We start from the raw sequence: 25,566 nt of genomic DNA on the forward strand, positions 1-25,566 counted from the left end.
AGAAGCCGGACCAAGGTCTGCCTGTGCAGGTAAGGAAAACACATGTGTCAGGTGACAACTGAAGGGAGGGGGCCATGGAAGCCCACAATCCCGAGTGTGCAAAAAAGCAGAATACAACCCCCGCTCACTGTTGCTGGGGCCGTAGAGCAGTGCAGCCACTGTGCAAAACAGGGTAGGGAGGGTGTTTGAAAAAACGAAACTGGGATGATCGTAAGAAGCAGCAAAGCCACTCTGGGGTGTAAACCCAAAAGAACAGAAAACAGGGACTCAGATTTGTACCCGTGTTCTCAGCGGCAGCATTCATAAGAACCAAAAGCTGGAAGCAATCCAGTGTCCGTCCGGGGAGCGGCACATACATCCGTGTGTCCCTCAGAACACGAGTCAGCCAGAATAAGGAATAGAGATCCGACCCACACCACAACACGGGTGAACCTCGCAGACACAGGGCCAAGTCACATAAGTGGTCACAGAAGGACAGATGCCTTGTGCACCCCCGGCTCACATTCCCTTCTTGCCCCTCCCCCCGTTTCCTGGGGTCACCACCCAAGTAAGCCACTTGGCCTTGAATGTGAGTGTCTGTTTGTTTCTGGGGGAACCAGTCACACGAGGATGAGTGTCCACGTGCTTGCCCATAAGGGTTACGTTTATATTTAAATCCCAGCTGCACCCCAAGCTGGGAACAACTTACTTAACCTCCTGAAGCTCAGTTTCTGCAGCAGTGAGTCGCAGGACACACTCCCCTGCTGGGCTGGGATGTGGGTGGTAGGAGTCATGGGCTGGGCGCCTCAACATATCGAGTATTTTCCCAGCCCTGAAGGCGGGAGTCCCAAAGTGGGGACGGGGTGGGCAGTCTTCCCAGCCTCTGTCCGCGGCCTCCCGCCTTCCCTCTGTGCACATTTGCCTCCTAATCTCCTCTTCTTACCAGGACACGGTCCGATTGGAGTGGGGCTCACCTCAGCAACCTTTTTAAATCTTAATCACCTCCTGAAATACCTTGGTCTCTGCGCACAATCACACCGAGAGGTGCTGGGGTTCCGACCTCCGCACACGAATCCCGGGGGACCCAATTCAGCGCATCCCAGGGACTGAGCCAGTGAATGAAGGGTAAGTACCCAGCACCTAGCAAGGGCTGTATTTGAATGCTTTCACATAAAAGTAAGATTTTCCAGAAGAGTAAGACTGCCATCAGTGTTACTCTGGGGGTTGCTGGGATCCTCCAACACCAGACTCCGTGCTTTCATTACCTTAATTCTTTTTTTTTTTTAATATTTTATTTATTTATTTGACAGAGACAGATCACAAGTAGGCAGAGAGGCAAGCAGAGGGGGAGGAGGGAAGCAGGCTCCCCGCTGAGCAGAGAGCCCGATGTGGGGATCGATCCCAGGACCCCAAGATCATGACCCGAGCCGAAGGCAGAGGCTTAACCCACTGAGCCACCCAGGTGCCCCGTTTCATTACCTTAATTCCTAAGCTAACAGCAATGATGACGCAGTAACCCTCTCAGAGCACCTATCAGTGTCTGACACCAGTGGGAGGTGCCTAGAAGGTGGGTCTCCTCCTCCCGTCCTGGGGGTCAGATCCTTTCCCCACATCTTTGCAGCTTTTGTCTCCATTATTCACCCCTCCTGGAGGATCAATCCTCCTCCCGGTTAAGCCCAGGGTCCCCACAACGGGGCTTGGGCCTCAGGGCAAATGCTCTACCAGACCCACCCCTCCCTTCCCCTGCCAGGCGTGTCTTGGGGAGGCGGGCTTCTCCAGGCCTTCTTCTGCCTGAAGAAACAGCATCTGTTCCCTTCTTTCACTGTCCCAGGGTTCTCCTCCAACTGGGCAGTCTTGCCCTGGGAACCATTTGCCCATTGCTCAAATGGGGGAAACTGAGGACAGATGGTCCCCAGAGAGTCAAGCTTCCTCTGCAGCCTCACCTACATTATGCTACAGTATGAGGTCATTGGAAGTCACCTATCATCCCTCCCAATTCTGGAAGAGGAGGCTCTGACCCTGGAGGAAGTGAGGCCCAGCCAGCTCTGGGGTGCCCTCCACTGAGGTCTCCCCAGAAATAAACAGGGGAGGAGCCTGAGCTGGGGAGGGGACCTACTTGGCAGGGGTGTCCCAGGGAGACACCCTTGGGAAACTCAGAGGCCTTTCCCACCAGAGGGACAGCTCCAAGGTCCCCCTACAGGGGTTTGGGGTCCCATCCCAACAAGGGTCCTACAGGGCCACACCTGTGGGAACCCCAGCAGACAGGAAGGGGGAGGCCTAGGGGTAAGGCCCAGGGGTGAGGCCCTGGGATGGCCTGTGCCCTCTGGCTACATGGCTACCTGTTTCCAGCCTGTCTGAAGCTGCTTGGTCCACAGCCTTTTTCTGCCCCTGACAGGGACAGACATGTTGGGGGGAAGAGTGCTTGTCTCTCCTTTCTATTTCTTCCTTATAAATTTCATGGAACATTTTTCCTTCAATCATGATCTTTGGGGCTCACAATTAACTGTGACTTGGAACTCAGCACTACTGCCCCTGCCCAGGCTCACTGGGCATCTGCTAGGTCTCAGTTTCCCCATCTGAGCAATGGAGGGCTGAACTTTTGCTCACCCTCCATGGCAAGCTTGGAGGGGACCCACCTTCACAGCTGGAGGCAAAGAAGACCTGCCAGTTGGGGTCTAGGCGAATGGAGGGGAGTGGGCATTCCTGTGGAGGCAACCAGCCTCGTTTGCTCAAACCAAGTCTCCCAACTACCATCCAAGGAGGCTCTGTCCCATCTCTCCTGCAGGGCCTTTGCTTATGCTGTTCCCTCTACCCAGACTGACCTTCCCATCCCTTGTACTGTCCTCTTTCCCTGGTTGTGATCATCTCCCCAAGTAAACTGTAGCCAGCAGCCCCCAGAAAGCTCAGCCACATAGCAGGTGCCCAATTTTTGCAGAACAAATGGAATCCACAACCTATGTGTAGCTCACCTGGCTCAGACTAGGCTCGGATTCGGCCAGGGGACCCCGGGCTCGTTCCAGGGCAGTTCTTTCCTGCTCTCCCAGGCATCGCAGGGAACCATGTCCAGCTGCCCAACTGCCCCCTCCCCAAGCCCTTTCAGTGTGCCTCCCCTCTTCCACCATGGTCTGGAAGATCTTGGCTCAGACAAATTCATCTGTTCCTTCCACATCACCGAGACTTTTCTGGCTTCCAGCCTGGCTTTAACAGGGGTAGGGGATTGGTCACCAGGACCCCATTGGGGCCCCAACAGCCTTTTGTGGCGCCATCTGCCCTTGTCAATCTTGAGACTCCTGCCTCCAGGGACCACCAATCACAGCACAGGCATCCTGGTTTTGTTACCAGCAGCCAATCAGCAATTCCGCTGACCACGGGGGCAGCAAGGTGGGAGCAAAAGAGCCACACCCCAGGACCTGGTGAAGCCCCCCACACATCCTCAATCATCCCCAGTCACCATCTGCTTATCGCTATACCCGCCAGGCCTTGCCGCTCTGAGCCTTGGTCTCCTCCGTAAGGTGGCAGAGCGCCACCCCTCCCGCAGCTCCACATGGAGGTCTGCCAGATGGAGACGGGCCCCCCAACTCCCAGGGCTGAGGCTAGGGGTCCTGCTTTGAAGGAGCTTAGCCCATCCAGCAGACTCCTCCCAGGATCTGAACCCATCTCTGTGCCCGTCCTCGGGGGATTCCTTGGACCACGCAATCCCCAGCCCCTGGGGAACCTGAACCTCGTGTTTGGGGGTGTGCTTGGGGTCTCTTGCAGTGTGTGAAGAGGGCCCCATCAAGGTGCATCCGTGGAGGCAGGAGGGGGAAGCTGGATCTGTGCAATCATGCTACCTCACGCTCTACCTCCTATGCACACAGGCATTCAGTGCACGGGCCCAGCCCAAGTGCATGCCTGTTTCCAGGCCTCCAGATAGATATGGAGAAGGGAAGTTGTGGAACCAGATTCAGCCACCTCCCTACCTGGGAGAGCCCACTATGCCCTTGGGACACTGGAGGCCCCAGGCTGGTCTCTGGGGTCAAAGGCCACCCCTTGCAGAGGCCTCCTCCTCTCCTAGAGATGTCCCGGCGGCTCAGAGCATCTACAGGACCCTCGACCCACCCCCCTGCATCCCCAAGACACACACAGGCCAGCTCACAGGGCTGCACACTCGCATTATTTTATTTTGCTTTTCCAGTCTGAAGCTACTATCATGGGCATTTAGTTATACAAATGACACTTACAAAAAAATAAAAGACCAAGACACCCAGAGTGAGATGCATGGCAGAGATGAACTGGTCGAGGGGAGCAGGGCTGGCAGGGGCAGGGCTGGGAGCCAGGGGCCTGGAGCCTCCCCGTGGGGCTCCCGGTGGAGGGCGACGCCCAGCTTCATCCCACCCCGAGACCCGAGGAGTCCAGTCGGACAGGGAGCACCGATCACACCGGGGGCTCTGGCTGAGGTGGTGAGGGGCTCAGCACCAACCAGATGGGGACACAGGCCTGGGCAGGCAGGACGGAGGGGGCCGGCAAGGGCCCCCGAGGAGGTGGGGACAGGTTCTAGATTCAGGGAAGCACCCTGCCCCCCACCAGCTAGCAGACAAGGAGGGCACCAATGCCCAGAGATGCGGTTTCAAGATTCCCCCACAAGACCCCTCAAAGATCACTCGGGGCTGCCACCAGGCTGGCCTGCATGCCTCCAGCAATAATGCCTCGTTTAAAAAAAAAAAAAAAAAAATACTGATTTGGTCATTTTCTGCTTCCAGTCAGGCCAGGACGGGGTGTGCTGTGGGCGGGTCTGCTTGGTGCAGAGGGGCGAGCAGTGGGTACATGCCAGTGTCACCCCCTCCCCTTCCTGCGGCCTTCCCCTGACGCAGGGGTGGTGTGCCGGGCGGGGGGGTGATAGGCTGGGGGCAGGCACCCAGTTCCAGGGAAGTGGGGCGGGCAGAGGCTCTTGGGAGGGGGCAGGAAATTCCAGTTACCCCAGCAGGCCCGGGGGCACGGGAAGGCCTCCCAGCTCCCCCACTCTCCTCGGCCACTTTGGGGAAGTAAGGCTCAGAGTCATCTGAGGTCAGAAGAAAAGGCTACCAGCCTCGCCCATAGCAGAGAAGAGAGGACAGAGGGGTCTGAGATCCCTTCAAGGACCAGGCACGGGGCAACAGGTGGGGGGGCACCGTTTTCTCTGGGTTTCCAGTTTGAAAGGCAAGGGGCTCGCCACCACGCCAGAGCCCGCCTGGAGAAGAGAGTTATTAGCAGAAGGGTCTGGACAGGGCAGGGACGGGGCGCTGGGCGGCAGGCTAGTACTCCCAGAGGGTGGCTGGCTCGATGGTCTCGGCGCAGGCCTTCAGGACCCCCGCGTGGTCCCCCTTCAGGTAGCGCCCGCCCACCTTGATGGCCACCTTGTTGTAGTCACAGAATTCGAAGAAGAAGTCCATGGGGGTGTCGCTGCTGCTGGTGACCGACGAGTCATTGCCCACTGTCCAGTACTTGCCTGTGGAGTCTGGGGGGGGTGGCGAGACCCATCAGGCCCCACCCTTAGCCAGCTCCCCTCCCTGCAATCATGGCCTCTGGAGTTGGGGTGAGTTCTGTGTGATGCCCACCCACGCCTCCCACCCCTGCTGGATAGAGGTCTGAGCCTTTTCCCCCTACCAGGACTTTAAGTCCTATAACTCAGGTGTGGGACACCTTCCCTGTCCACCGTTCCCAGAATCCTGTTTCCCTCTCTGCTCTCCTCCCCCTTTCCTAGCTTGTGGGTCCTCCCTCCTACACAGAGAAGAGGAGAAGGGGCCTGGTGGCCACAGGATGTTTGTCCCCAGAGCCAAGTCACAGGGTGGCCAGGCTGAGCCCCAATGTGGGACAAGGGCGCTTCAATCCCTGTGTGGCCACGCTGGCCCCTGCACCCCCCCAGAGCTACCACCCCTCAGAACCCACCTTTGATGTTGTAGGCACCGTCACTGAACTCCAGCTGGAAGACATCATAGCTGGAGCGGTTGGCATCCAGGGTGCCCGTGACCTTGCGGCAGCCGATGAAGCCATGCTCCCCACGGAACACAATGATGGGACGGTTGATGAGCTTCATGAGGAAGAGCTCTGAGTCCCCTGTCCCAGGAAAGGGGAAGGGCGGTGAGTGGGATGATGGGGGCGCAGCTCAGAGAGGGAGAGCAGGGAGTCTGGGGTCGCCCAGCATGTCAGCCCTGGGATGGCGGGGGCGTGGGGAGGGGGCAGTTTGGTGAGTGGCTATGAGGTGGGCAGAACCCCCAGAGAACCTGGGAGGGGGGTGCACCCACAGGTGGCTACCTGCTGTCTCCACCGAGGCAGCCAGCTGCCCGTTCTTCTTGGCCGTCACGAACTTGCCATTGGACGCACGCAGTGTGATCCGCCGATCACGCCACTCGATGTCAAAATAGCAGCTGGCGTTCCTGGGGGCGGCGGGAAGGGTCAGGCGGGGCTGCCCCCAGTTCCCCGATCCCCGGGAAGGGCCAGCCTGGGCGTGGCGGGGCACTCACTTGGTGGAGGCTGTGGACTGCACACCCCCAGTGGCCGTCAGCGTCCAGTACTTGCCCGTGTGGGTGCGGAAGGCGCACTTTTTGGTGTCACGGTCGATCTCCAGCTGGAAGGTCTCTTGGTCGGTCTCCTCGTCCTGATTGGCTGACAGGTCCATACCTGCGGGGAGAACTTCCGACTGGCACGGGGAACCCTCTCACCCCGAACCACAGCCCTGCCCTCACACATCACCTCGGCCTCCAGATCAGGGGGCAGAACCCAGGACCCCAGGCGGCTGACTCCGCCCGCCCTCACATCATTTTCTCCGATGCCAGAACACCTTCCAACAAACCGTCTGCACAAAGACCTTCTAGAACCAATCGGGAGAATCTTAATGTGGCCCAGAATTAAATATAAGGATTAATTATTGTTAATCATATAGTAGTTATGTAAGAAAAAGTTATGTAAGAAAATTTTTCAGATATCCACAAATATCTCGAGATGAAATGCCTTGATGTCAGGGATTTGCTTTAAATACAATCAAAACCAGTGACACAGGGACAGATGGAGCTAGACGGCAGAATACCGCGTTTGGGGGAAAATCCATAGATTCTATCCTTCCTGCTCCCATATGTGTGTAAAAGTTAGGAATGAAACGTAATGCCACACACTCGTTTCAGAAAATTTATAAAACTCATAAATGCATAAAAAGGGAGTCACACGGGGCCACCTGGGTGGCTCAGCAGTTTAAGCGCCCGACTCTTGATTCTGGCTCAGACCATGATCTCAAGAGTCATGAGATCAAGTCCTGGGTCTCCACGCTGAGCTTGGAGTCTGCTTGAGATTCTCTCTCCCCTCCCTCTGCCCCTCCTGGCCTTGCTCTCTCTCTCGGGGGCGGGGGAGTCACACATACCCCCAATGCCCACCACACCCGCACCCCCAGAACACACTGCAAATGGCAGGTAAACACACCCTCCTCGCCCTTTCCCCGGTGCAGACACACGTATTTTCACTACCTCGAGGGCATGCGTGCCACAGATCTCGATTTGCAAATGATCTAAGGCAACACTGTTCACACACATTTCCCTGTCTCTAAATCACCTGATGTGACAGAGGGGGCTTCCGTGCTCCCGTGCGCTGCTGCCCAGCGGCTGATCTCTGGGGCCCCCCCTGTGTTACCTCTTCCAGCTAACAACCTGGAAATAGGCTATTTGATTCCAGCAGAACAAATTCACATTCCCCAAACGCCTGGGTTCTAAGAACCGCAACGGCAGGGACGTCCGCCCACTCTGCTGGCCATCCAGTCTCGGGGATCGAAAGTGTGTCACCATTTGCGTCTGGATACCTTTAGGAAGATGGGATCACAGTGGGAGGTGGCAGGCAGCCCTTCAGATAAGCAGATGGAGGCTGGTGGATGGGGGAGCCCCGGTTCCCTGCCCAGGACCCACATGTAGTTCACCACCAAGCGGAGGGTCTGAAGGGTATGAGCCTGTCTTAACCCCCATCAGCACCAGGGGGTGGAGACCTTCACCTCCACTTCAAAGAGAATGAGCCAGAAGTGCTATGTCCTTGCCCAAGGTCACCCAGAGAGAAACTGGTAAGTGCTGGTAAGCATCAGGAGGGGAAGTGGGCAAACTCCGGCCTCCTCCTCCGTGTTCTCTCTATGGACTGGCAGACCCAGGGTCCTGAATAGCTCCTCTCAAAACCCCTTGGGCTCAAGCCTCCAGGCCTGCTGGGCCCTCTTAGGCCTGATCTCAAGGATCTGCTGACTGCTAGGAGGCAGGTAGTGACCCAGACCCACCATCACACCCCCAGAGACGATGAAGGTCAACAGGGACTGGGCCCCCTGGGTAGCTGAGCCACCAAGAATAGGACCATTCTAAGGCCACTCTGGGGAGCACAACGTGAGGCCAGAGTCCCCAAAAGCTGGTGGACATGCCCCACCCTATAAGCCAGCCCACCCCAGACCCTGGTACCACCTGCCCAATGTGGGGTGTGCTGGCTGCCCAGAAGGAGGGGAGAGACAGGAGGAAAGGCCTCCTCGGGTGTACTCCAGCAGCAGACAGGACAGAAGGGGATCTCCAGAAAACAGGGCAAAAGAGGCAGGAGGAAAGGGACCTGGATTAGAAGTCCAACCTCTAGCCAGAGGTTAAACAGAAAGTCAGGAGGCTCCTTCTCAGGGAGACTTAGCCAGGAGCAGCCCTGTGCTCCACAAAATCCATACTGACCTGCTCTTCCCACAGAAAAACAAAGGGAGGCCCCACCCAAGGGCCACACAGCCGAGGCCATCTGCTCGGCTGCTCAGACCCCATGCGCTGCTCGTATCCAATCCTGGACGTGGTCTGATGGAATGACCTGGGCCAGCCAGGGTGCTGCCCAAAGTGCCTTCCCCTCACTCAGCCTGTATCCCTGTCTATCAAAAGGGTCTCTCCATTCTGCCAGGAGGGTGGAAGGATTCAGGGCCCTAGTATCAAGCTGACACCAGGTCTTCTGACCCCAACAGGAAGGAGTACAGCAGCGGGGTGGGAGTGGGGGGTGTCTCCTCTTCCCAACATCCTGCAGGCCCCTTCCTGGCTCCAAGGCCCTGCCCAGACGGGAAAGGCCCCACTTGGCCTTGGAGTCTCTAATTAGAGCTGGGTTACTATGGGAACAGGGTTTTCTTTGGGATTTTTCTTTTCATCAGCTGCAGCAGCGGCACTGAGTCACAGGCCCGTAGGAGCCCTGGAGAGGCAGATGCAGGGCTGGAAGAAGCTCATCTCCTGCCTCCCCCCCACATCCCCCGCCCTGCCTGTCCCTCTGCCTCATGGCTTTTCCTGTCTCAAGCCTCTGAGCTATTCCCTATGGTGGCTCAGAGAGGACATTCCATCCCCCTCAGCCTTGGCATTTCCCAAATTACCCTGGCTGGTCCAAAAGAGGCACTCCCACCACCCCATTCAGTTTAGGGGAAGGAGCCTGGAAGCTCCTGTGGCCTCCCCTCCCCATGCCCTCTTTCTACTACGTGACCACCTCAGATCCGTCCTCCAACCTTGCACAAGAATTACCTCAAATGCCCTGGCTCTTAGGGAGAGCTCTTACACATCCTGCAAAGCCCAGCATGATCAGCCCTTTTCTCAGGCGACCAGCCAGCCTGGCCTCTGAGGGCCTCTGAGTGGCTAGGACAGTGCGCATCCTGAGCATGGACCCCCAGGGCAAGGAGGCTGAGACCAAGTGGGAAATGTGGGCCTGACGTCCAGGGCGGGTAAGACTTCCAAGGAGTACTGGGGGCGGAAGACACCCCACCTGGCTGGGAAGTGCCGTTCACCCAGCCACCCTGCCATCCTTCATCCCTGCCCAAGCCAGGGCCCTCACCAGTGACGTGGTCACAGCTACACAATTTCTGAGGCCCTGGGATGGACGGATTCCACCCACCTATCACATCAGTCCCCGGACACCGGGACCCCGCTCCCTGGTGGCTGAGATGGCCCCCTTCCCAGAAACAAACCCTGGCTCAGAGAATTAGCCCACACCAGCCCTTTACAGACGGGGAAACTGAGGCCAGAGAGCAGGTTGCAGTGTCAGCAGGGAGCACCGCACCCCTGCCAGGCAGGCCTGTGCAAGCCTGTGGGCATGATTCACATCCCCCCGCCAGCTAAGCCCAGGAGCCGCCTCCTCCCTGGCTGACTTTTCCCAACATGTGTCAGAAATACAGACACCGCCTCCTCTGCCACGCAGGCCTGTCCAAAATGGCCTCTGAGACACGTCCCCCAACCACACAGCAGCTGCAGGTCTCCTTCCATCCTACCAGGAAGCCTTGGGGCCAGTTAACATGAGAACAAGAGGAGGACCCCTAGATCCGAGGCCCAAAGAGTCCCAATCTCAGCCCCCAAAGACTCCTCCCCCAGTTCTTCGTACCTTTAAACTCAGAGATGAGCCAACACTTCTGGCCCAATTTCGGACTCCCCCTGCCCCATCAGCCTGAATCACACAGTGACACTTCCAGCAAGGGCTAATAAAGAGGAGAGGGCATCTGCCCAGACTCGCTCTGCTCTTCCCCTCAAGAGGAAGTCATGAGATCCCTGACCCTCGGGGCCAGGTCCACCCGCTCCTCCTCGTCTTCCCCAAGGAAGGCAATGGATGCAGCCCAGCAGGGACGCAGCCTCCCTGCAGGGGTGAGTGCCCATCGTGGGTCCTGTGGCCCCACCGGCGGTTCCAATCCCACCTACCAACCTCACAGGCTCTTACTCACCCATAATGGGCTTTCTGCTCCTCCCTGCCTCAGGGCCTTTACACAAGCTGTGTCTTTTTTTCCTGCAACCCTGTTCCACATGCCTGATACATGCCACCTTGTATTCATCCTTCAGGTCAGCTCCAGGGTCCTCTTCAGAAGTGTCTCCCCGACCCCGCAGTCTAATCTGAGATCTTGATGTACCTTCTGGACACCTAGGCCTCTGCGTGACACCTCTGGGATGCTGATCATGTCCCAAGAAGAACATCAGCTACAAAAGGGAAGGGTCCACGCACATATACTCATTCATTCACCAATGACCATGTCTCACCTGGTAGGAGGGGCTCAAGGTTTGCTGAACAGGTGAGGAGTCCTGCCCCACCTACATTGTGGGGGGAGGGTGGAGGCTACTGTGCCCTGGAGGGTGGGAGGCCTGGTGGGGGGGGTGTCTCAGAAAAGAGCCTATTCTGTAATCAAATAGACCCAGTTCTTCGAGTTGCTTACTTGCTGTGTGACCTTGAGCAAATGGCTTCACCTCTCTGAGGCAAACAGGCTCATCCAACGGAGACAGTACTGCCCAAATTAATCAACAAACTGAGGCACAAAACAGCCATTACCCCATCAGACCGGACCCCACTGCCAGGGGGCTGTAAGGCCCAGCTCCACAGACCCTGCCCACAGTCAGGAGGGTGGCCTTCAGGATGAAGGCAGGGAAGTCCACTCCACCAGGAGGACGACACTGATTGGGCTCCCATCCAGCCATCTCCAGAGGCTGGGGCCCAACTTCCCATTCAGCAGAGCGGGACCCCCACAGGTCTCTCCAGCGGGGCCTCTGGCTGCAAAGAATCAACTGGCTTCCTTGCCAAAGGAGGAAGGAGGGCGCCAGAAGGAAGAGAATCCGCCCAGGGGGAGAATCTAAGAAGGGAAAGAGAGGGGCTCACTTCTGGCGCGCAGGCCGGTAGGAAATGGCCAGGCCAGCGGGAGGCCCGGGAAAGGACCAAGCGAGTTGCAGTCAATTGTTCCAGGCGGGACACTTGGGGTTGGTTCACTGGAGGGAAGAGGCTTCCCGAGGGAGCCGGGCTAGGGTCTCCGGGCTCACTCTCAGTCCGCCCTCCCAACGCCCGCAGGGCAGAGCGCAACAGACTCTAGACGTGCGGGCGCAGGGCGGGGTGCCTGGCAGGGCGCCATCCGCGCCACGCCGTCCCAGGACCGGGGCGCGAGGAGGGAGGCCACCTCCAGGGAAAGCTCCGGACCGGGGCACTAGGCCGGAGACGGCGCGGGGGGTCCTCAGCAGGGGGGACCCGCAGAAAACCGATCCCTTCCCCCGCCCCTCCGCATCTGGTTTTCCCATCTGCAGAGACCGAGCAGGACAAAGGGGGCGAGGGAGGGCCCTCTGGAGGAGCCCGCCCCCCAGCTCACAAAGGCCGCGGCCTCGAGCGCGGGGCAGGCGCGGGAGGAGGGGCTGGGGGGGGAAGGGCAGACACACGGGACGCAGCCCCCCAGCAGAGGCCGACCCCTCAAGGCTGCAAGTGGAGGTACAGAAAGGCCCGGAGGGCTGGAAGGTGGAAGCGCACCCTACGGAGATCAAAGGCTCCCCCATCCCGCAAGCGCTGGGAGGTTCGTGGGGGGTGGGGGTGAGCCCCGCGCGCGTAGCGACCCTCGCCTCCGCCCGTGAGCTACAGGCCCGCTGATTAGGGAGAGGCACAAGGAAAGGGGGGAGGGGCGTTCCCCCCAACCCAGGGCTGGGCCGGGCGATCCGCAGAATCCGCGCGCAAGGGGAGTCCCAGGCGGGGGCTCGGTGGGTGGCACATAGGGCGGCGCCTACGCGGGGACCCAGGGAGCCGAAACCCCAACGCCGGGTAGGAGGGAGCAGTGGCGCCCAAGGATGGGCATGGCCCCACCCCTCGCCCCCTCCTCCGGGCCCAAGCGCACGTCCCGCGACAAGGCGGGGTGGCCAGCGCGCCTAGCGAGGGCGCACCCGGCGTCGCTAGGGACTGTAGCAGCGCCGCGGGTGAGAAAGGGCGGGAGGCCGGAGGTACGGGGGTGGGGTGCGCTTTGTGCACCGACCGGGAGAGGAGGGGGGCGGCGTCCCCACTCACCCTGGCGCGTGGACACGTTCCTCTCGTTGGCCGCCTGCAGCACGACCTGAGCGCAGCTCTGCTCCAGGGCGAAGAGCTCGTCCTTGCCCACCTTGGTGGCCTTGCCCGCCTTGAGCGTGCCGCTGGGGCCCGACGGCGCCAGGTAGCGGCCCTCGCAGTCGCGGAAGGCCACCTTGCCAGAACGGAACTCGAGCGTGTAGCCCGTGGCGGGCTCGGGGCGCGCCACCAGGCGCCCGTCGTGGCGCAGGAAGCGGTGGTCAGCGGTCTGCACGCTGTAGCGCTGGTCCTGGAAGGCCAGCGTGATGAGCGAGTCGACGCCCCAGGGCACGTCGCGGTCCACGGCGATCTCGTCCGCCGGCCGCGCGCTCAGGTGCGCGTAGCGCTTGCGGGTCAGGCTGTAGATGTTGACCTGCGGGTGCATGGCGATGTGCACGCTCCACTTTTCAGCCGGCGACACGGTCTGCGCGAAGCACGACAGGCGGTCCTCGGTGCCGCCGAAGTAGCGCCGGTGCACCTCGGATTGCAGGGACCAGCGGCCGTCGTCGTGCGCCACGATGAGAAAGCGGCAGTCGGGGCCGGGCACCTCGCGCTCGCAGGTCACATTGCCGTCCTTGTCCGCCGCCAGGTAGCGGCCCAGGTGGCTGCGCAGGCACACGGCCGCGCTGCCCGCCTCGTCGGGCGGCTGCTCCAGCGTCCAGATCTGCTTCTTCTTCAGGCTGCTGGCCGACGCGTTCACCTTGAACCCGAACGCCTCGGCCGTCAGGTACTTGTTGCCGCAGTTGATGAGGCCGAACTGGATCTGCACGGCCTCAGCAGTGCCGTTGGCGGTCATGGTGGCGGCGAGCGGGAGGGCCCCGGCGCGGCCCGGGAGGTCGGTGGCGGGTCCCCGCGGCGGCGCCCTGCTCCTTTGTTCGAGACCGCGGTCCGGCGCGCACCCTCCGCAGCGCTCCACAAAGCCGGCCCGCCCCGCGCGGGCCCCTTTCTAGGCGCGGTGACGTCAGCGTCGCGAGGCCCCGCCCCCGCCCCGCCCCGGGGCTCGGCGGGGGAGGGGGCTCAGGGAGCGCGCTGCGCGGGGACCCAAGGGGCGCGGGTGGCGGCTGGGCTCTCAGCGTGCCCCCGGTTCTGCACGGCCGCCCTCTGAAGCGCCCCCAGCTCGCGCCCCCCAGTGCCAGGGTCCCACCCGCGCAGCGCCGCAGCCTGAGGACCCACCCGGAGCTCGGGACCGGTTGGAGTTCTCCCCGTTCTAAGCCTAGCCGGGAGGAAGGGTTTGAGGTTGTGACAGAGACCGCAGAGACCACAGAACGTACCAGTACTGGGTGGGGGCGGACCGGTGGCTGCTGGGAGGAGGTGGCCTTAGAAGCAGAGCTTTAAAGGAGGGAGGGCGCACTCACCCCGCGGGCGCAGGGGCAGGTGAGCCAAAGAAAGGTGGGGCGGGACAGGAGCTGGGGGAAGGGCCCACAGACCCCAACTCACCCAACTCAGGCCTTGTAAGACACTTCCCTGCAGGCCACCCAGACCCTGCCCAAGGACCAAGCACTCAGCCATGCTGGCCCAAAATAGTCTTCAAGGTAGTGACAGAGACAAGTGACTGCTGTTCCCATTCTGGGGATGCAGAAGTCTCAGGGTTCTGGTCTTCCAGGCGGTGGGGTGGGCTGGTCAGAGGTGGGACCACTCCTGGCCCCACAGTCTGAAGGGCGTGGGCGGGCTGGGGGCTCCAGGACCAGTGTGCCCTTCAATGTATACCCCCAGGCTCCCACTTTCTAGGTGGCTGAACTGGTGGAAGCCCTCCTCCTTCAGGACCCCGACTCCTCTGTACCATTCTCCCTCGAGGGGGACACTCCCTGCAGGCGTTCACCCCCACCCCCGCCACGTCCTCCCCCTTCTAGGAACACTTCCCTTTTCTAAGGCCAGGACTTTTGCTGGGACATTCCCCACATGCCAAGCAAGCTCGTGGAATGCCAGCATGACCACAAGCTGCCCACAAGGTCTCGGGGCCAAAGGCATAGAGCCCTGAACTGGCTCCCCAACTGGTTGGTCTGGGCTGTGTCTTCCCCCAGGCAAGCCCCTCCAGGGATTTTTTTTTTTTTTTTTTTTTTTTTAAATCTTCCAGGGCAAGATGGTGTCACCTTCTCACGGTTGTGGCTCAAATGTGTTTCCTGGCAGGGCCTAGAACCCCAGGCAGGCAGTGGCCATATCCTCCTGCCCCACAAAACCTATTCCTCAAGAGCTGGAACATCAAAAATTTCTCATTTTGAGGTTATCTCTTAGGCTTGAAACCCAGGATCTCCCTGGCTCTGTGACTTCAGGCAAGTTGTGTAATCTCTCTGAGCTTCCATTGTTGTAGAAGAGATACAAATCCCCCATCTCAGGAGGGTCTCAGTGTCCCTGGGGGCATGGAGCTCAGACACTGTCCCTGTCCATCCTCAGGAGCCATTCCAGTCCCCTGGAAGCCGTGCATCTAATTGGAAAGACCCCAGACCTCTGGCCAACCTCCTCCAAGGCTCAAAGGAAAGGCGGGTGAATAGTTGTAGGCGTTTCCAGAAGGCTGTGTGGTGCCCAGCTTGGTGCTGGCAGGGGCTCTGGAGGATGCTGAGACTCGCCTATTGGGATCAGGGCTGGGTGGCCCCTCCCTCCGGTCTGCAGTTCCCTGCCCCTGCTCTGACCCAAAGGCCCCTCCTACAACTCGACAGCCTGGAGGCCAGGAAGGGTTCCTGCCCCTCGGTCAGATCAGAGGTGGGGGAGGGTCCAGTCCTTCCCAGGTGATGCTTTGTTGGGTAGAAAGACTGGCAAGTTCCGAGTCCAGATGGGTTTGGCAGCAGTCTGGGTTCAAATGCACATCTCTGGCTCTCTGCTTTGCCCTCTCTGAAAGGGTCATGGTGACAGCACCTGCCCCAGCAGAAATGCCGAGTAGGACAGTAGAAGCTAAAGTTGGTGGCTCATCAGGCACCTAGGAGACAGTGCCTGGCATGTGGTCAGAGCGCAGCAAACATCGCTGTTTTATTGTTCACTAACAACATGGACAGGAGGATCCTGGGGACACAGACGGATCTTCTCTGGCCCCCAGAGTCCCCAGGAATCCCCAGGACCCTAGTCCTGCGGTGAAGCGAAGGCAGAGTCGTGGGAGGCCTTTAGGATCCATCAGAACTCAGAGCCTTGTGCCTATTTGTTGGATAAATTAAAATTGAATGTTGCAAAGGGCAGAGGTGGGAGGAGGAGGAAGAGGAAGGACCCCCGGGGCCTGCCCACAGGACAAGGACAGTCCCAGTGAACAAAATCGAGCCTGCAGGTTGCTGGGGTCCCTGGGGTCAGTATAGGAAGCACTGAGGTGAATTTCGATGGATGTGGAACTAAATTACTAGTATTTAAGTTGCTTTTTTTTTTTTTCCTGAATAGACGATAGGTTCCATGACTCAAATAATCAAAAACTTAAAGTGGACCTTGTCCTCATCGGCAGTTAGATTTGTCACTTATGTGTCCCTGTCTTTACACAAAGGCGAGCCACTGCCTTTGTATTCTTCTCTCCATTATTTGCTATTCTTCTATCACTTGATGTATCTTTTTATTCTTTTTTTTAAGACACCCACCATGGGACTCGAACTCATGACCCAGGGATCAAGAGGCGCGTGCTCTCCAGACTGAGCCAACCAGCCGCCTCTTACTCGGTTATCTTAACGCCATTTGGGCTTCAGTACAAAAGCGGCTTCCTTGTTCTTCTTCCCTGTTCTAGAACATTCCACAGCACTGTGGGCTGTGTTTGTTTACCTGGCGCCGTATGGATGGACATTTGGATTGTTGCGGTGGATGCCTTGCTTTGGCCAGGTCCCCCTCCCAACAATGCAGTCCTCAACCACACACCAGCATGTTTTTGTGCATCTCCTTGCCCGACCATGCCCTGTGTACCGTGTAAGGAAATTAAGGCTGTCCTGTCTTGCCTTGAATGCCTCTGGTAATGGGGAGCTCACTCCATCCTCTGTCCAGTGCCAATGCGGGTGATATGTATATGCCGTGCCACTAGCTTGCCTGGAGATTTGGGAGTGAGGAAGCCCTGGCCCACGGAAGCTGCCAGGAGCGAGGGTGTCCTATGGAGTGGGCAAACGACCACATGTCTGGATCTCATGACCATAGAGTCTTGGATGGGGTAAGAGGGAAGCCTCTCTCTCTTTTTTTTTTTTTAATAAGTAATCTCAACCCCCAACGTGAGGCTTGAACTCACCACCTTGAGATTGAGAGTCGCATGCCTCTGTGACGGAGCCAGCTAGGCACCCGGAAGCTTCTTGGCTTTAAAAGATATTTATTATTATAATCAATTATTAGGGAAGCCAATACAGGCACAAAATCTCAGGCAAGTTGAGCAAAAGAGCATTTCAAAAGTCGCCTGCCACTCTGCCCCCATGTCGTGTGCCCTCCACTGGCCTTCTCCCGGCCCATATTTTGGTTACACTGGGCACCTCTGTGTCCAGCACAGTTACACGGTGCTGTCGGCAGACCCTGCCTCAGGTCCCGCTGGGGAAGGACAGAAACACGGTCACTGTGTCCCCGGGCCCCACGGGAGCCCAGGTGCCACCTGAGCTGCCCTGGAAGGAGGGCATGGCGGGAACCAGACCTGAGTAGCTCCTGGGCAGGCCACCTTGTGGCATGTGCCTGATCGGGGGAGGAAAATGAGGCCACTGGGAAGGGCTGCTCTGATGGCCCCAAACCCAGATCCCCAGGTGAGGATCTTGACCCACGGAGACCCAGACCCCTTCTCCCCAAGCCGAACAGCCTCGGGGGGGATCCCTGAGCCCACCCCTGATGAGCAGGGGTTCCTGAGACGAGATCCCAAGGTGCACCTGGCACAGAAGTCAAGGAGTAGACCCTGGCGTCCCTCGCGTCCTGGCTCTGACACATACTTGCCATGGGACCTTCAGTCAATTACTTCCCTCTGGTGCCTCGGTTTCCCTGCCTGTCAGACGGGAGTAATGACACCCGCAGAGTTTCTCAGAAAAATGCCGAGGGAGACGTAATCTCAGCACAACATCCTATTAGAAACAGCAACCAAATGTCTTCACCTTCCCTCCCGAAAGTCCTGCACTTGAAACGGCAGGAACGCCTGGAGTTTGCCTTCCAATATTCCAGACAGGGTGGCGGACACATAGGGCTCCCTACATGATCGTCTCTACTTTAATAACTGTTTGTGGACATTTCCATAATAAAAGGCTTTGGAAAAACCTACCAAGAATAAAAATAAAAAATAAAATACCCAGCCCCCCCTCCAAGAAAATGTTGTGTGTTGCGGCGGGGGGAATAGATGGAATGTGATTTCTGCGCCGGCGGGGAGAGCACAGGCGGGTGCGCTATGCTTCAGTGTTTTTTACGTACGTGTTGTTTTTCATGACAATAATAAAACTGGGAGACATTGTAAAGCCCTCTTTTTGCCTGTGCCATAGCTCTGTGTGAGAGGGCTGCCCTCCTGGTGTTGCGACCACTACCCACCAGACCGACCTCTCTATGATGATTCGGAAATGTGTTAAGCAGACAGAGGTGGAGAGGTGATGGATGGATGGATGGATGGATGGATGGACGGATGGTTGGATAGATGGATGGTAGGTTGATGGATGATGAATGGATGGATGGATGGATGGATGGATAGACAGATAGTAGGTTGATAGATACATGGATAGATAAGTGGAAACATGGATGGATGGATGGATGGATAGATAGATGGATAGATCGATGGTAGGTTGATAGATGATGAATGGATGGATGGATGGACTATAGGTTGATAGATAGATGGATAAGTGGATGGATGGATGGATGGATGGATGGATGGATAGATGGATGGTAGGTTGATAGATGATGGATGGTGGGTGGTTGGGTGGATAGATAGATGGATAGATGATAGGTAGGGGAAAGAAGATGGACAGATAGGTAGGTAGATGTTGGATGGATGAATAAATAGATTGATAGATGATAGATGGGAAGATAGATGGTTGGAGGGATAGATGATAGGGGGTAGATGGATGGTGGATGGACATAGATTGATAAATGATAGGTAGATAGAAAGATGGATGATAGATGGATAGATAGGTAGAGAAACAGATGCATAGGTAGATAGATAGTAGGTTGATAGATGATAGATAGATGGATAGAAGATAGTGATAGATATTGGATACGGAAATGCCTAGCTTTATTTCTGAGGGCCTTGTTTACATATTTGTCTTGGCTTCAGCTTCTTTCTCTGCATCTCGCTTCCATCCCTTGGTGACCCTTCCCAAGGAGCGCCCCCTCCCAGTCACCAGGGCTGTCTATACCACCTCTTTACACTAGGGCATGTGGGGAGTCATGAAATTCCTACGGGGCTGACGCTCCCAGCTCGGTCTGCGGTAATGACTGCCTGGACCGGTCGTGGGCTCACCTCTACCCCTTCCTGAGCTGAGCCGGGCTATCCAGCGCCTCCTACACCCCAGGGCCCCAGGGGTCCTCAAGGCAGGAATCTTCCCCAGCCTGAGGGCTGGGTGCTAGCTTGACTGGCTCCTGGGGACCCTCTCACTGGGCTCTGCCCTTGTGGGGCACAGGGTCTGTCTGGTTGGGGAGGCAGGCATTCATTCTCATAAAAGCTTCAGGCATTGTGCTGAGAACTTTTTCTGCTTTAACCTTCTGATGAGCTGGGAGTCTTCCCTGTTTCCCAGATGAGATGAAGGGACACACCCCACAGAAGGCAGATGGGTGGTTGCAGGGGGATGGGGAGGGACTGCCTGATGGGTGCAGGGTTCCTTCTGGGGTGAGAGAAATGCTCTGGAGTTAGGGACAGGTGCTGGTGCATGTAGTTAATGTTATAGAAGTATATACTCTTTTTTTAAAAAGATTTTATTTATTTATTTGACAGAGATCACAAGTAGGCAGAGAGGCAGGCAGAGAGAAAGGGAGAAGCAGGCTCCCCGCTGAGCAGAGAGCCCGATGTGGGACTTGATCCCAGGACCCTGAGATCATGACCTGAGCTGAAGGCAGAGGTTTTTAACCCACTGAGCCACCCAGGTGCCCCAGAAGTATATACTTTTTAAATTTTTTTTTTAAATTTATTTGACAGAGAGAGCCACCACAGCAGGGGGAGCAGCAGGCAGAGGGAGAGGGAGAAGCAGACTCCCCACTGAGCAGGGAGCCTGATGTGGGACTCGATCCCAGGACTCTGAGATCACAACCTGAGCCGAAGCTGGACGCTTAACCGACTGAACAACCCGGGCGCCCTAGAAGTATATACTTCAAAATAGTAAGTTGTATGTTATGTAAATTTTACCCCAATTTTAAAAATCCATCACAACCAAAAAAGAAAAAAAAGAACACAATCAAATCACGCCGCTAGGTGTGATAATATGAGGACCCAAACTCCTGAGTACTCCCTCCCAGGGGGCTGCTCCCCCTCTTGCCTTGAGCAGGGGTCACATCCCTTCCTCCCAGGCAGCTACAGCCTCCCCAGCCTCCCAGCCCCCAGCCTCCTCACACCTCTCTCCTAGGGCTCCCCCTTCACACCCAGCTTGGCAGCCTCACACCACACCCAGTGAGACCCTGGAGACCTCACATGCCACTCCCAACCCCTCCCCCACCCAAAGCTTCTCTTTGACTATCACCCAGAGACCAGGGCTTGGGGCTCCGCTGGCTCATCACACCCGCTTGAAGCTTTGGTTCGTCGTCTGCAAAACGGCAGGGCATGAGGCTGTCCTGGGAGCTCTGAGCCAGCATCCTCAGAGCTGCGTGATGGGTACTGGGCTTCCCGTCCCTCAGAAGGAGGGGAGTGTGGCCCGGGCAGTGAGGGGCCAGAAGCGCTGTCCACGTCACAGATGCCCAGATGTCCCCGGCTCAGCCCTCCATAAATGACCTGCCTGGAGGCCGGAGCCTGTGAATGGCTTCCGTTGTTCTGCTGTGGAAGGGGGCCCCTCGAGGCAGCCTGGTACGGCCTGCGTCCCTCCAGAGCGCCCTGCAAGGGGGAGGGAGCGTCCCTCCAGGGCAGGACTCCAGGACCCCTGTGCCATCCAAGGCCACAGGCTGCCCCCCAGCACTGTGGGGACAGAGCCAAGGCAGGCACAAGGAGGCCATCGCCCCCTCACCCTGTCCCGGCAAACACCCCTGCGAGTCTCTGGCTGTTGTGCCTTCCGGTTACAAACAGGGCCACCGAAGCCTGGACAGAACGAAAAGGCCCTAGTCCAGCTTTAAGGAAGGATGTGCCGTTTTCGGGGTGCCAGGATGCCGCACCTGCCAGGTGGGCAGATGCTGGTCTGGCCCTGAGGCTCAGGCGTGTTTTGCAGAGTGAGGCTGCAGCGGCAGGTTCCTGGCAAGAGCCTGGCTAATTAAGAGGGCATTAGCACCCTGGGCAGAGCCCCGCTCCTGCCAAGACATCCTTGCCAGGAGTGGGCCTGGATTCCTTGGCCGCGGAGAGGCCCCTGGCTGGTGGCGAGCTGTGGTCTCCTAGCATGGGCCACCACCCCACCCCTGTCCCGAAGGACCTGCGCCCCTTAGGACTCCCCCAACCCGTGCTACAAAACCTCAGTGGGACAGGCCCGTCTCTGGCCTCGGCTCCTTCTACCAAACGGGGTGGCCATCCACTGCTGCCAGGGCCTGAACACAGCCCATCCGGGTCAGCTGCAAGGAACAAAGCATCTGTCTTCCCTGGTTCAGCGAGGCCCGAGCGCTGTTCTGATCAACTCCTGATGCTCAGGGGAGCGGGCGGACAAGGGTAACAAGCGTGTCTCCCTAGTACAGCTGCCCCGGGCATCCACCAGGATAGCCCAAGTGGCTTCTGAGAAGGCAAGTGTGATGGGGCCCTTCTCCCAAACCTCTCCCATGGCTCCCCAGGGCCCAGGGCCCAGCGCCCAGCACGTCAGGGTCCCTGATGGTCTGGCCTCTGTGCCCCCATCCTGCTTCCCTTCCCGGTCCCTCTCCACTCACTCACACCCTCCCCACAGGGCTCCAGCGGCTCCGCCATTGCCTACTTTACCCTGCCCCGCGCAACGTGGGTCTGAACCGTGTGCGCCCACTTACATGTGGATTTGCTAAGTGTATTTTCCCTTCCTCGTGATTTTTTTTTAAGATTTTATTTATTTATTTATTTATTTATTTGACAGAGAGAGGGAGGCCTGGGTGGCTCCGTAGGTTGAGCAGCTGCCTTCGACTGAGGTCATGATCTCAGGGTCCTGGCATTGAGACCCGCCTTGGGCTCTCTGCTCAGCGGGGAGCCTGTTTCTCCCTCGACCTCTGCTCCTCCCCCTGCTTGCGCTTTCTCTCTCTCTCTCAAATGAATAAATAAAATCTTCTTTTTATAGATTTTATTTATTCATTTAAGAGAGAGAGAGAATGAGAGAAAGCATGAAAGGAGAGAGGTCAGTGGGAGAGGTCAACTCCCTGGTGAGTAGGGAGCCTAAGGTGGGACTCGATCCCGGAACTGCAGGATCATGGCCTGAGCCAAAGGAAGTTGCTTAGCCAACTGAGCCACCCAGGTACCGAAATAAATAAAATCTTAAAAAAAAAAAAAAAAAGAGGGGTGCCTGGGTGGCTCAGTGGGTTAAAGCCTCTGCCTTCGGCTCAGGTCGTGATCCCAGGGTCCTGGGATCGACCCCTGCATCGGGCTCTCTGCTCAGCAGGGAGCCTGCTTCCCTTCCTCTCTCTCTGCCTGCCTCTCTGCCTACCTGTGATCTCTGTCTGTCAAAGAAATAAATAAAATCTTAAAAAAAAAAAAAAAGAAAAAGAGAAGATAGAAAAAAAAAGAAAACCCAGACTTAGCTCGCCAAACAACGAAGCCATTAGTTAATGGCAAGAAACAAGAAGTCCCAAAGAGGGGAGTTTCCAGGGTTGGTTAATTCTGATAATAGCTGGGAAAGGACCCTGGAACTTCCCCCACTCCTCTGCTATTCTTATTGAGTCAGCTTTGCCATCAGGCTGAGCCCCTCAGAGTAAAAAAATGGCTGCCAGGGCTCCAAACATCACATCATCTTCCTAACATTATCTAGGATTTTGACAACTGATGAACCTCTTCTCGGCATCATGATTTAAACACAGAAGGCAAAATACATACTATTACAAAGGAAATCAATTATATTAAAGTTGTCAACATATTGTTTAAATGTGATAGGCTAATATGTGTGCTTCTTAATGATACACTTAATAATAATATCTCATGGTGGATTCAAGAACTACCATGACTTGAATCTAAATGGTATTCTGAAATTTCCACAGGAAGAGTAACATGCGCTAAAGCCATCAGTGACACTGTTGGTGACCAAGGCCTAGGCCCTGGGTGGGTTTGTTGCTCACTTACATAAAGGAGGGAAATGCTAAACTCAGTTAGTGACGATCAACACGTGATTATTTCCCACCCAGGTTCACAGACTCCAGACTCCCCGGTTCCAGCAGCTCTTTGCAGAGGGCTATCTTTGCACATCGAAGAAATACTGGGGCTTCTGGCTGGTTGAGTTGTTAGAGCACATGACTCTCCATCTCAGGGTCATGAGTTCAATCACCAGGTTGGGCAGGGAGCGTACTTAAAAAGAGAGAGAGAGAGAGAGAGAGAGAGAAACACTTTCCCAACCCCTCTAGCACATCTTTCCTGAATTCTCTTGGCCAAGTTGCAAAATGTGCCCCTCTCTAAAACCAACCCCCAAAGAATGACCTTGTGATCCAGCAATTCCTCCCTGGGTCTGTACCCAGTGAATTGAAAGCGGAGACACTGTTTTTGTGGGGCCATATTCACAGCAACGTGACTCCCACTGGCCAAAAGGTGGGAGCGACCCAAGGGTCTGTCGATGGATGATGGACAAACAGAATGCGGTCCATCCATAAATGGAATATTACTCACCCGTCAAAAAGAAAGCACACAACACGGACGAGCCCCAAGGACGCTGTGTGAAGTAGGCTAGACAATAAAGGACAAATACGAATTTGAATGGAATAGGAATGAGGTCTCTGGAGGAGTCTCATTCACAGGGACGGGAGCTGAATGGCGGCCATACCTGACTTCGTGACTTACCGTGTTACCCAGTAAACGAGACAGTGCCCTTCTGGGAGGAGACAGAAACACACACCACTGGAGTGAAAAAAGGAGCCCAAAGACACAGAGGTCAGTGCACAGACAGCCTCCGAGTGGGACCATGTTTTGTAAAAAGGAGGCAATGCTGCCGACCCCACAGGGTGGTGGGGGAATGTTCTGGAAAAGGGGTTGCATTGTCTGGAGTCAGCAGAGGAGTAGAAGTTGAGGGGCCAGCTGAGGTTAGATCTGGGGTGCAGAGGAAGGGAGACAGAATTGCAGAGGCCAGACCTGCAGGCCTGTGCTCACGGGGTTTATCCTGAGAGTGCTGGGGAGCCATGGGAGGGCTGAGCGGGAGTGTGCGCTGCTCCCGTTGTCACCTGTAGGAAGATGGTGAGGCGAAGCCAGCCTGGGGCCGAGGCTGGGGAAAGAAATGCAGCCCGCAGGAGGAGACTCTCCACACCTGGGGTAGAGACCCCAATTCTGAGGGCCTCAAGGGCCAGCCAAGCAAAACCCAGAGGATGTGCCCAGAAAGCAGTTTCTGTTTTGGGGACAGAACTGACACCATGAGCAGGGCTGGCAGTGGCGAGCGAGAGCAGGGCCACATAGGCCCCCGGGGACCTCAAGCCTCCTCGAGTCATGACCAGTGGTAATATTGCACAGCTTCCCTCCTCCAGACCCAGCCTCCAAAACAGAGCGGGACCCCTCTGTCCCTTCCTCTCCCGCTGTCCCAGGCTTCCCACACCCCAGGCGGGAAGATGGAGGTGGGAAGGGTCCGCAGAGTTCCCTTTCCTCCCCTTAGCTCCCCCAGCCTGGCGGAGGCTTGTGGGGGGCAGAGGGCAGCAGGGTCCCCAGCCCAGCTAGTCGTGGGGTTATTGGTAAAACCAACACAAGGCAAAATCCCAATAGAGGAGTGTCTTTGAGGCCACTGTCCCAGGGCGCTGCAGGCTCTGACCACACAGTGGTTTTGGGGATGGTGGGGGAGATTCTCTGCACGTCTGTGCCACTCTGGAACCCACCTGAGGGCGCCTGTGGGATTCCGAGAGACAACTCCTCCTCCCCACCATCCACAGTGCCATCAGCCCTGCTTGGAGGGTCCCTGTCCAGCCCCAGCAGCGCCACTTCGGGGACAGTGCTCTTCAGAGAGGTGCACTGACTTGCCTGGGGAGGCCCAGCGAGTCAGGACCGGGCCCCAAACCCGGGTTCCGCAAGCAGCTCTCACTCTCTTGCTCCCAGGGCCTCAGTTTCCCCTCTGTGGCTGGGTGGGTGAGGCTGCCAGGCTCCCCTCCTGCTCCACAAATGAGTTTCCTGGTGCCGCCAAAACAAAGTACCTCAAGCCGCATAGCTCAAAACAACAGGACTTTCCTTAGGGTTCTGGAGGCCAGAAGCCAGAAATCGGGCTTGCTTGGGAGGCCCTGGGAGAGGATCCTCCTCACTTAGGCCAGCCTCTGGTGGCCCCAGGCAGCCCTGGGCTTGTGGCCGCGTGCCTCCATCTCTTCCCTGTCCTCTCATGGTCTCCATCCTCACATCCTGCTCTACACGAATCCCCCTCTCCTTTCCCCTACAAAGACACCACGTCCATGGGATTTAGGGCTGCCGACAATCCAGCACCTCGTGCGAGAGCCGTAGCTGGTGACATCTGCGAAGACTTTATTTCCAAGTGCAGAACCTCACGTTCTGAGGTTCCAGGTGGTTACAAATTTGGAGGTGGGGGGGGCAGCCACAGTTCAACCCCATATAGTCCGGATGGGGGCCTTGCCCGGCTCAGGCCCTCCTTCCCCTCTGCAGCCCCTGGGACCCCAGGCATTGTTTCTGTCATTTGTGGGCTCTCCAGGGCA

At 57.3% G+C, this 25,566-nt stretch overlaps 1 protein-coding gene across 1 annotated transcript; it reads right to left on the bottom strand.

The window, feature by feature from the left end:
* Positions 1-4,110: 4,110 nt before the first annotated feature.
* LOC111146077 (fascin actin-bundling protein 1) lies at positions 4,111-13,687 on the bottom strand. The gene is made up of 5 exons (XM_022501457.1): positions 12,739-13,687; positions 6,459-6,615; positions 6,250-6,371; positions 5,884-6,051; positions 4,111-5,452 (listed from the first exon to the last, which is right to left on the bottom strand). The coding sequence occupies exons 1-5, from the start codon at positions 13,568-13,570 to the stop codon at positions 5,250-5,252; spliced, it is 1,482 nt and encodes a 493-aa protein (XP_022357165.1). The 5' UTR covers positions 13,571-13,687; the 3' UTR covers positions 4,111-5,249.
* Positions 13,688-25,566: the final 11,879 nt, after the last annotated feature.

This window comes from Enhydra lutris, unplaced genomic scaffold (genome assembly GCF_002288905.1).
Source record: "Enhydra lutris kenyoni isolate GAN:26980312 unplaced genomic scaffold, ASM228890v2 scaffoldscaffold13, whole genome shotgun sequence".
NCBI lineage: Eukaryota > Metazoa > Chordata > Mammalia > Carnivora > Mustelidae > Enhydra > Enhydra lutris.